Source organism: Carassius gibelio, chromosome B16, assembly GCF_023724105.1.
Source record: "Carassius gibelio isolate Cgi1373 ecotype wild population from Czech Republic chromosome B16, carGib1.2-hapl.c, whole genome shotgun sequence".
Taxonomy (NCBI): Eukaryota; Metazoa; Chordata; class Actinopteri; order Cypriniformes; family Cyprinidae; genus Carassius; species Carassius gibelio.
In genome coordinates, this window is record NC_068411.1 from 23,744,074 (window position 1) to 23,756,141 (window position 12,068).

Below are 12,068 nucleotides of genomic sequence, written 5' to 3' on the forward strand. Positions count from 1 at the left end.
ATGTGGCAATGCTGCCAAATTATACTGGTCTCAAAAATAGGTAGTAATCCTAAATCTGTGGTTGATGACTACCCTAGATGTAAACATAAAACCATTAGAAGTAATCATATATGCTATGTAACACTACATACTCTGTTCTAAACCCAGAATATTATGAATTAAAATAAATGAACAAAATAAATAATAGTGCTTGCTTTAGGTTTTATGTTCTCAGGCACAGCATGAAACATATTCTGTCCTTTGAGCTCCCTCTGGTGGAAAAATAAGAGAAGAATCTTGCAAATTAAGGATTGTTGATATTACACATTTTTATTCACAATATTTGTTGGCCAAAACAATGGTTTGATTTTCATCAGTTTTAATTTTGTTTAAAATCCAATAATAGGCTATTTAATAGCAGGTTTCTTTCCACTCCTAAGGGCATGTTGTCACACGTTCAGTGTGTACAGTATAGTGAACTATATATTTTTTTCCTAGGCAATATTCCCAAACAAACTGAATGTTTGTGGTGGCTCTTTTTGTAGGCAAGATGTCAGATACAGTACATGACTATAAATAAATAAGCACTGAATTACTGGAGCAAAAAAGGGTGACAAATAACCCTGGTTTCCCCATAAGTATATATTGTTGCACAACCGGTTATTCTCCCAACAGTTTATGATTATCAGAGACCATTTAAACTCTAGTTCAGAGTTCACATCAACAGTGATTTGTTTAAAAAGCTATATAACTATATAATATTAAACCATTAAAGGGATAGTTTACCCAAACATTCTGTCATTTAAACTTGTAGTTCCAAAGGACACAGTATGTGATTTGGAGGAGAAGAATTGTTGGATTAATGTACACAAAAAGTATTCTCGTAGCTTCGTAAAACTGCGGTTGAATCACCGATGTCACATGGACAATTTTATCAATGTCCTTACTACGTTTCTGGGTCTAGGAACATTTCCGTTACTATGGAGAGTCAGATAGCTCTCGGATTTCTTCAAAAATACCTTAATTTGTGTTCCAAAGATGAATGAAGGTCTACGGGGTTTGGAACAACATGAGGGTGAGTAATTAATGACAGAATTTTTTAAAAATATTTCTGTGTGAACTATCCCTTTAACAACCCATTCATATAATCAAGTGCAGGCCATTAAAAAAAATCAGTCAGTGACACACTGCTCTTCTGATGCTCCAAATATGAAAGTACAAAGGATGCCCCAGTGATCGCTGATGAAATAGTCACACTTCAGCTTCTCTAGACCGATTAGGGTCATGCTTTCTGGCTGTAGTTTGGCACCCTCTGCGGCTGCTCTGAGAAAGAGTCTGTCAAATCTCAGGCGTATAGAATCAGGGATTTCTTTGTTATCATTGATGGATGTGTCCCAGGTGTATCTGCTTTCCTCCGGCGCACCCAGCATCTCCCACACATCAGAGATACCATCCGGCAACCCCCCGAGCTTCTTTACCTGTCATAATAAACACGTCAAACAAACTCATTATTGAGATTTTGAGGATATCAGGGCAAACAAGTGTTAGTATCATACACAACCTCCCAATCTCTAAGGTTGGTATCTCCTCCAAATAAAACTGTGTGGTCCTGTGGAGCCTCTTTGATCCATTTCCAGACTCTCCGCAGCTGATTCAAGCGTTCTTGAGAGCTTGCCTTACCGCTCTCCAGATGAGATGTCATAATGCATAGTGGATGGCCTAAAAAGCTTACCTAAATAAACATGTTAACAGAAACAGGAAGTGAAATATTTAAAATGCTGTATGACCATTTCATTATAAGTAAGCTCAAAAGGGAAAAGGCATAACAAAAACCCACATGTGCTATTAGCAGGTTTCTACCCATCTCTGTGGTGGGGTACTTCACAATATTGCTCTGGAGGAATTGCACTCTGTCCTTTCTGAGCAAAATGCCAGTGAAATAGCCATCTTCACTGCCTGAAACACAAAATGATCTAAGATTCATACCAGAAACACTATTTATGTATCTATTGTATCATGCAATTATTGACATACCTTGCAAAAACTGATAATCTTTCATAATGTCCTTTAAAATCTTCCAACTAACAGGAACCAGCTCTTGCAACAGTACAACATCTGCACGGTACCTGCGTTAAAAATCAAAACTTGGTAACTCATACATAAAAGTATTTTCGTAATTCAGAGTACTAAATGATGTGGACATGAAGTGCGCAATACCATTAATGTTAAAATACTTATTTCAACATAATATGTAAAGAAAACAAGTCACTTATTTGTAGGTTCAAAACAATAATTGTTTCTTTGAGTATATCTATTAGTATATAGTAACACTGGCTCAACAAGTTTGGGGCAGGACTACCTGTTTGTCTAACCAATGACAAACGGGTGTCTTCAGGGAAAACTGATTATTTGAAAATCTTTTTTTTTTTATTCTGTTTAGGCACACTTGTAGGGGGAAAATGAGCCACTTCATAATATTAATTAACCAAACACTATAATGCTCTCTAAACTTCCTAATCCTGACCTAAACCATGATTTAAAAATGCTATTCAACACAAACATATTTAACTTATTCATCATTAAATCTGTGCATAAGAAACCTATCCATATTGTATTAATGTTTGGACATTGTATTACAGTGTTAACATATTGTATTAAAATGTTGTCTAAAGAAATTTGCATTCTAAAAAAACAATAGTGTTACGTCCTGTGGACGTATTTGGGGATTGTGCGCTCTTGGGAGAGTGACTTCACCTACTGGGCAAGTTCGGCATTGCATGTTTTCTTCTCTTGCTCTTTCTGTCTCTCTCTCCACTATAGATCGCTAATTGGATTCCAGCTGATGTCCATCATTCATCAGTACTGAGTGAATGCTACAGAGATCCAAGGTGTATAAGATGGCAAAGAAATAATGCTGAAGGACTGACGGCTACGCGCTCACTCTTTGTCCTGATCCAGATTGGTGTTATTTGGTGTATCTCAGTGGGACCAAGTGTGGTCTTTATTACCTCTTAACTTTGTGAATGAACTTGTCAATTACAAACTATGAGAGAGTGTGTGAACGTTATGGTGGGTGTGTTTATGATTCTTTTGTGTTATTTTCTAATTTATGTAAATATCTTTGTTCGTCTTTGTTAGGAAGCGGTAGGGAGAGGGTGCCATTTGTTTTGAATATATAATATTGCTTATGTTTATGGTAGACAGGGAGATAGGTAAGACTCTGTCATTTATTTTCTTTCTTTTTAGTTAAGGTTATTTAGAGTTTCTGTGTTTAGCTAGAGGGTTTTTTGTTTGTTATGTTGGCCTGGCCCTCTCCTGAAGATTTGCTTCCTCTTGTTATTAATAAATTAAGTTATTTGCTTAATTTAGTGTCTGTGCTTTTCTGGATCAGGGGATTGATGTGACCTTCAGACTTTTTATTTATTTACATTTTGTTACGACGTCATTTAACCCCTAGACTAACAGTGAGGTTCGTAACAATAGTAACACTTACTTTCCTAAGTGTGAAAGCAAACCTTTGGCCCGCTCAAAGACATTATCTGTATCCAGACCATCTATATTCCAGGATAAGAGTGTCAGATGACTGGACTGGGTTTTCTCCTCATCAGCTGACTGTTCAGTGAAAGATCTTCCCCAGTATGCCTGTTGCAACGAAAAACTAGTCTGTAGTGTCTGGGTGGACTTGCATTCTGTTGATGGTGTGTGTGCATCCTGGATCGGAGGGGTTTGTGTTGACTGTGTTTGGACAGACTGGAATTGGGAAGCCTCTGTCTGGGTTGACTGGTCACAGGTAAAGCGAGCTGATGTTTGCTTTGCACTCTGGGTTTTATCTTGATGAGATGAACTTGCAGGAGAAATAGACTGATTTCTTTTTTTTCGGCTATGCTTTGATCCTGCAGACTTGTTTTCAAGGCTCTCAAGCAGGAGTTGTGAGGATGATGACTGCTCTTCAACAGTGACCTGAGAGCACTCACTGGCTGTTTTCATTTGGGATGGGGCACTTTGTCTCTTTTTCTGCTTTTTCTTCTTCCCAGTTTTCCCTTTAACTTTGGTGTCCACAAGACCCAAGTATCCCAGAGTGCAGTCTGGACGATGGGGCGGGGCGACACGTTGGGGCGTCGCCCCGCCCACCTCAGCGGTTATTGGTTTATGATTAAGATTAGCTTATTGGTGTACAGATGAGTGACGATTTTACAGCTTATTGATATAGAGAATTATGACGCTATTAGCAGGATTGGAATGCGGAAGTAGACACTCAGATGAATAAACTTTTAATATAAATTAAAAAGTGAATATAAATGTTGTTTTTTTTTGCATTTATTGTTGCATTTCCACAACATCCCGTATAAATACAAAGAGTTTTGGATTACGACGAACAGAATAGAAATAAATGGTCTACTCCCTCAATGGCTGTAGTGTAGACGCTACCTCGGCATTACTCGCTGGTTTGAAAATGACACGGCAATATTATGCGAAGTATGGTTATGTAGATAGTCATGGAGTACCTTGATTTATATATTCAAATTATATATACATACATATATATATATATATATATGTGTGTGTGTGTGTGTGTGTGTGTGTGTGTGTGTGTGTGTGTGTGTGTGTGTGTGTAACAAATTGTCACCAGTCTCTGAACGTCACCAATAATATTCTGAACATTCCCTTTGCCCCTACGAAAATTTACCATGGTTCTGCTACAGTAACTATAGTAAAACTATGGTGTTTTTATAATTACAGTTCACAGTAATTAATATGCCAACAAATATTTTTACTACAATAAATCCATGGTTACTTTTTGCAAGGAAGGAACTATATAGGTTCTAAAGAACTTGCCCAAAAACACTTGTTACTTTCTGCTATTTGTTTTCTGAACTGCACTACTGAAAAACTCATTAATCCTCACAATCCTGTCACAACTAAATTAAGAATCCATTATGAGCAATGCATAGCAAATGATGTTATCATCAAATATGAGAAACCTTAAAGAATGATAGACTGATGTAAATGACTGAAACCTGTTGTCATGCACGTGTTTGCCATAGCTTTTTTATTAAAACATTATACACTGCAAAGTTTAACTTTAAATGACATCAATTAATACATCAAAACCAGTTCATCTCAGTCCATTCTCTATTTCCCTTCAATGAATTTAACACACAAATGTGTTTCATGTTGCAAAAAAAAAAAAAAAACAGTCCTTGGAACAAAATCCTGTGTAAACAAAAGCTCAGAAGATCACCACGCCGGTCTCTTCCCTGTACCCAGTGGGTTAAACTTGAAAAGGGCTCTGCACTGCAAGCATTCCCTGATGCAGTACATCCGTCTGAACTCGTTCCGGTCAGGAGACAGGAGGACAATTCTTCCAGTTGGCCACAACTTATAGTGTAAAGACAAAATACATGAAAGATAATAATAATAATTCAAAAAAAGTTTAACAGCCTTCAACTACAAAATTCAATTGGAGAATGAGCATTAAACAGGGAAATCTTACTGTCTAGCCAGGCAAACTTTGCCGCTTTCCGAAAAACTTCGGAGCACATCCCTAAACTATCTGCAAACCAGAGAAAGTGTCAAATATGCAGAGTCACCCGCCGACAAAATAACTTCCCTGAGGATTTCCAGTGGAAGCTGTTGAATCAAAAACATACATAGGTTTATTTGTACATGTATATAAAAGTTATTAAACATTATATAAACACTGAATACAGACAACCGTGCTTTAAAACTCTCATTTAAAAACTATAGATTGTTGTCACAACTGCATACTCATTCTTTTATAATAACACTAATAAAATGTTAATATATACAGTACTGTGCAGAAGTATTAGGAATGTTAGTATTTTCACATTGAAAAAAATGTGACAATTATTTATATCTTTTGCTGTTGTGTGTCAGTAGGATATATTAGTTTACATTTCCACACATTCATTTTGCCATTAATTGTAATAATCCAGTGAGATATTTGTATATATTTGTATGCATGATCCACATGAAGATCTTTTACATTGAATATAAATATTTCTGTCTTATATGGTGAACAAAATCCACATTAGATCGCAAACAGAAGTTATTTAAAAAACTCACTGAAAATGAATTAAGCTGAAATGTTTTTAAATGTCTTTGATGCTGATGTTAACTGATAGCTATATTTTAAATAATCCACAGTGCTGACCAATATAGTACTTGTACATAATACCAATTTCACATCTGAACAACTATGTAGCTGTAATAACTAAAATACCTCTGCATGTACACACATATGTAATTATTAGTTCTTAATGAATGTATGTGCACAAATAACCTGCTTTGCTGGACTCTGCCTGAAGACATGGTGAATGGTGAAGTTCCTCCCCTCAGTGGTTGAGCTCTAAAAGAACAAATGTCAAGACGTAGGTATATTGCTAGATATAGTACAGAGTAATGTTTCATGTAGCAACATTCAAACAGCTACATACATTTGCGGAGTAAAGCTGTCCAGGAGTACAGAACACCACCACCTCCTGATCATGTCATCCTGAATAATAATAATAATAATAATAATATACACACAAAAATCATGCATGTCTGTTCAAATAACTTGACAAATGTGATGCCATACCTCTGTAAAATCGAACCTATGAACTAAAGCCATGTACAGAGTGTACTGTTACAATCCACAAAGAACAATAAAATGAGCAATTTATAACAATTATTAACAATAATTATTCAAATTGAACGTACCATGGATAAATAAATGATCCAACATCGCATTTCATATTATAAGATATTTACACAACCACTTTTACTCACCTCAAGCAATCAACGGAATAGCGTTATTACTCTGCTGCTGTATTTGCCACCGTTCTGTTTGTTTCAACGCAAACTGCCCCCTGCTGGCTCGGAGGAAAATGTCAAAGGCGGGGAAAACAAATATGGGCGGGGCGACACGTGTCGCTCCGCCTCGAAGTGTCGCCCCGCCCCATCGTCCAGACTGCACTCTGGGGTTACTCACAAGACCTGATGCAGTGTCATTACACCCTAAAGGGGGCTCCCCTGAGCAAGTATGACTGTATCAGAAAAAAAAAAGATAATGCCTATTGTTTTGCATATACGTTTAGTCTATTAAAAATAAAACACTGTGGCAGCATAATATCTAGGATGACAAAAGTAGCTTGACATTTTGAAATCAATACTAAAATAATACTAAATAATTGACTTACCTTGGTGAACACGGTGGTTTATCCATTTTAATAGGCAACATATGTGTGTGAGCACTTCGATTTCTGTTCTAGGGATCGATGCTTTCCTGACAGTGATTAATATGAAGTCAAGTTAAACCTGACATGAACAAGTTTAGTCAGTATATACTTATGAAAAGCATAGTTAGCTCATTAGTCACAGCATGCATTATGTCCAATAAATACCGACAATATATGCAACAGGTTAGTCATTCATTAGTTAATTTTATATAGCTTATTAATATCTGTTGAACTGCCATATATATGTTCATAATCAATCAGGGTATCTTCCGTCCATTCCAAATCCGTTTTAAATTAAAAAACAGAAAACGAAAGACTCAAGAGGATTCAAGTGAGAGAACATGAATTAAATAACGAGAAATGGAAAAATGGCTCGTTTATTCGTTATTCCATCTAAGTTAACAAATGGAAAATGAGTTTTTGATTTGATTTCTCATTTTGTCGTTTGGGGTTTAAAAAACGGTTTATGGCTTCAATATTTCATACGCACTTGTGGGCGGAGCTGAAACGCTCCTTTCATCTGATTGGTCGAATCGCTCCGCCTTCAACTCGGTCTTACATTCTTTCAGAATAAGAGTCTTATAAGAGTAGTGTCTGAAACCACCGCTCACTGTTAATTAACATAATATTTGAGTCAGATGTTGCTGCGCACATAATTCGTGTTGCTGTGACTTGCAAGTCACCCCTTTAATTTATTTCTAGGTTATAGTATTGTATGAATATTGTCCCACTGTAAATACAGTGCAAATAGTTTTGTCTCCTTGGATAAAAGTGAAGTGGAAATAAAAATCAATAATAGACTGAACAGTTCCATGTTAAAATGTCTGTAACATTTACCACTCTCATATTTTAAGTCAAAAGACACTAGGTAGGTGTGTGTGATAGTAATAATTAATTGGGAAAATTAATATAGTTAAATTTATGAAATAAATTAGTAATATTCATTTTATTACATACTAAAATGAATGGTTTTTCTTTTAGTCTTCTTTGTTGGCCTTGAGAAAGCCAACATATATTTGAACATTATTATCAATTATTATGAGAGTAATTGACAACGACTACATTTTTAATGTTTCACCAAATTTCCTTCTCAAAAAATCCTAGTGACTTTCATTATCTGAGCAGTGAAGGTCTTACACTAAATGTCCACTAGAGGGGGAGATAGGATTTCTATTTACGTAAAATGGCAAATAAATACATTAATTTCATGTGTACTACCATGAATATGCCATATCTGTGTACAAGAATAACCTTCACACTTCAAGCTGTACTTTAAAACTTCCCATTCTGGCTTTTTCAACCTACCTCCAAATGTATTTTAATATATTTTTTATTCACACTGGTTTATGCATTTAATGTTTGTCCATCTGGAACTTTTATTTTTCATGAGCTGTACATTTTAAGATGTACTCGGTGTTGATAAATCACATGCACTGAATGTAAAGTGCTAATGTCAGGACTCTCAGTCCTCCTCTTGGATGGCCAGTGTCCTGCAAAGTTTAGCTACCCCAAATAAACACACCTAAGCTAAGCAAGGTCTTCAGGATCAGTAGCAATGTCCAAGCAAGTGTGTTGGAACTGAACTCTGCAGAACATGGTTCTCCCGGTTCAGGACTGGGTTTTAAATCTATAAATGAATTTGTACAGTTGGGTGTCTGCATGCAGAGGTGTACTTCAGTAAGTACAATGTAAACTGTAATCTATAAAGACAAATCTTCAGATAAGCATTAAGGCCACTGCCTTGAGGTCTCCATCCATTGGTCAAAACAGACCTTAAACCCCACCACACTCCTGCTAGCTGTCAACATTAATTGCGGCTGGTGCCAAATAAAAATTATTATGTATCCCTTGTGCATTGTTCAAATTCACTACCCTTTCGTTATGTTCGCGATGAAAACATTCACTCAATTAAACAGCTTTAAGCATTAGATACATTTTTTTCCCCCTAATTTATTGTTGGTGGATGTTTTTTTTCACTGACTTCCATTATAATTACATTTTTGATTGCAAAGCCATGAAACATAATCATGCATTCTTGATTGTTTGTGGTTTTCCCTGTTGGGAAGAGGTAAAATTTGTTATTTTTTACAGTTGATCACTAGGTGGGACCATCAACCCTTTAGATAGGCCTGTGCAAAAAAAAGCTTAGTTTCTGACTTGTATATAGAGTTATGTGGAGTTTAACAGCAAATTATATTGTGTGTATGTGTGTAGGAGAGAGAGAGAGAGAGAGAGAGAGAGAGAGAGACTTTTGCGCACTTACCTTGATGTATTTGAGAAAATCTAAATGTACACCTCAGCTCTCAGAACTACATGGAGTAAACAAAAGTGTATTTATGCACCTGCTGCCTTTTAATGGTGGTGAAGTATAGACTAAACAAAAACAGTACATGGATTTAAACACTTGCATGCCATCCTTCTGGTCATCTGATGGTGAGAAGAGCAGCAAGCAATACGAGAAAGGGCTTGACTTGAACCAGAGTTTTAGAAATGATTATGCAGCTTGACCCCTCCAGCGAGTTGCTGCTTATTTGAAGTTGGTATTGCATTTTGGTCCATAATCAATTATGTTCACAGTAGTTTTTTTTATAAGATTTAAAGGTTTTAAACTGGCTTCAACATCAAGAAAAGACAAGCATTTCACACATAGTTTTTTCTTCCCAAATCAGTGACATAATTTATGAACTTGGTAATTAAAGAGTTAAAATCTTGGATTTTTTTATTTTTTATTTTTGAAGTTTGATCAGGACTGAGGGTGATTAATAGATTTATGCAAAAAAAAAAAAAAAAAATCTTTATCTGAGACATTTTTACAGCATTTTAATTTAGTGGGTGTTTTCATCCCGAACATAACAAAAGGGTAGTGAATTTACCCACAGAATACTGTTGAGTTTTTTAAACATTTCAAGCATTTTCCCAAAATAAGTGTCAAAATAAGATTTGTCACCAATCATTCCATTAGCTGCAACACAGAGAAAGTTGTGGCCAAAATAAGACTCAACTTTACCCCCTAGTGGACGAAAACGTCCCCAACAACGCATATGGGGTATTATGTAACAGCAAGTCATTTGTGCAAGTACATTTGACTTGCAGTTTTCCAAAACTTAATCATTTTTATTTGGTACCAGCTGCAGTAGTTAATGTTGTTTTATATTATACAGCTGTCATTGAGCTAAGGTATACCCCCCTACCACCTCATCTATCATTGAAGAACCTGTGTTACACGTGAAATTCATGTATTTATCTGTCATTTAAACTTACATTAACAGAAATCCTGTCTCCCCCTCTAGTGGACCTTAAGTGTAAGACCTTCATCGCTCAGATAATGAAAGTCACTAGGATCTTTTGAGAAGGAAAAAGTCTGACCAGTTACAGCAACGAGTCAAACGAGTCTGAAGATCAGAGCTGAATTTGGTGAAACAATAAAATTTTAGTCGTTGTCAATTACTCTCATAATAAATGATAATAACGTTCAAATATATGTTGGCTTTCTCAAGGCCAACAAAGAAGACTAAAAGAGAAACATCATTCAATTTTGTCTGTAATAAAACTAATAATTCTAATTTATTTAATAAATTTAACGATATTAATTTCCACAATTAATTTTTAATGTCACACACACACCTACCTAGTGCCATTAGACTTAAAATATGAGAGTGGTAAATGTTACAGACATATTATCATGGAAATGTTCAGTCTATTATTGATTTTTATTTCCACTTCACTTTTATCCCAGGAGACAAAAATATTTGCACTGTATTTACAGTGGGACAATATTCATACAATACTATAACCTAGAAATAATTTAAAGGGGTGACTTGCAAGTCAAACAACGCTAATTATGTGTCTACATCTGGTTTCAGATATTGCTCTTGTAAGACTCTTATTCTGAAAGACGGAGGAAACCGAGTTGAAGGCGGAGCGATCCGACCAATCAGATGAAAGGAGCGTTTCAGCTCCGCCCACAAGTGCGAATTAAATATTGAAACCATAAACCGTTTTTTAAACCCCAAACGACAAAATGAGAAATCAAATCAAAAACTCATTTTCCGTTTGTTAACCTAGATGGAATAACGAATAAACGAGCCATTTTTCCATTTCTCGTTATTTAATTCATGTTCTCTCATTTGAATCCTCTTGAGTCTTTCGTTTTCTGTTTTTTCATTTAAAACGGATTTGGAATGGACGGAAGATACCCTGATTATAATCTTACACCTTTACATAATTTATATTAGGCTATATTTATCGAACTACCATACATTCAATATGCACTCAATACTGAGAAACAGTATAACAAGTAGGCTAGCCTACTAGCATTACAGTAACAGTTTTTTATTTATGACATGCAATAACGTAAGTTTAATACTTACAAACAACTGTTTTTAACTCTGAAGTCTCAAGAATAAAGCATCATCCTTTAATCCTTTTTCCTTCTCTCTTTTATTTCTCTGCTTGCTGTTAAGTTTCGATTTTGAGACGTGTCACGTCAGATTGAGGGGCAGTGGCAACACATTCAAATCTCATGACGTTTTGTCACACTTCATGGTATAAAGTAATAAACTGATTAATAAATTGCAATAATGAATGAATATACACTTCATTCAGGAAAGGAGTCTTCCTTTCCTTCCTTCCTTCCTTCCCTTCCGAAACTCACGAATTAACCACGCCCCTTTTTAGTTCTCCGGTCCATACAGAGCCGGTGTTCCGGTTTCAAAGGCTTTGGTTCCTCCAACTATGAAAAGTAGAATTTTTTTGATATGTGAATTTTAAAGATGGTTTTCAAAAGAAAAGGGTGTGAAAATGGTGAAAATTATGTTGTTACAGTCTATGGCCGGCCTAATAGTAATA

General features: G+C 35.7%; 1 protein-coding gene across 3 annotated transcripts; it reads right to left on the reverse strand.

Moving 5' to 3' along the window:
- Positions 1–288: 288 nt before the first annotated feature.
- Positions 289–11,816, reverse strand: LOC127974343 (tyrosyl-DNA phosphodiesterase 2). Of its 3 annotated transcripts, none has more exons than XM_052577538.1 (8): positions 11,591–11,816; positions 7,182–7,267; positions 6,971–7,028; positions 3,473–4,035; positions 2,014–2,105; positions 1,817–1,935; positions 1,541–1,711; positions 289–1,457 (listed from the first exon to the last, which is right to left on the reverse strand). In XM_052577538.1, the coding sequence occupies exons 2-8, from the start codon at positions 7,220–7,222 to the stop codon at positions 1,152–1,154; spliced, it is 1,350 nt and encodes a 449-aa protein (XP_052433498.1). In that variant the 5' UTR covers positions 7,223–7,267; positions 11,591–11,816; the 3' UTR covers positions 289–1,151. The 3 variants fall into 3 exon arrangements, with proteins under 3 accessions (XP_052433498.1, XP_052433497.1, XP_052433499.1); XM_052577537.1 differs by having other exon boundaries at positions 7,182–7,299; XM_052577539.1 differs by lacking the exon at positions 7,182–7,267.
- Positions 11,817–12,068: the final 252 nt, after the last annotated feature.

Bases quoted from the DNA above. Each gene is read 5' to 3' on its own strand.
- LOC127974343 (XM_052577538.1), bottom strand. From the start codon at position 7,222: ATGTTGCCTATTAAAATGGATAAACCACCGTGTTCACCAAG. The intron at 4,036-6,970 runs AGTAACCCCAGA...TTGGGTCTTGTG, and splicing joins ACACTGCATCAGGTCTTGTG to GACACCAAAGTTAAAGGGAA. The intron at 1,458-1,540 runs GTTGTGTATGAT...TTATTATGACAG, and splicing joins CCAACCTTAGAGATTGGGAG to GTAAAGAAGCTCGGGGGGTT.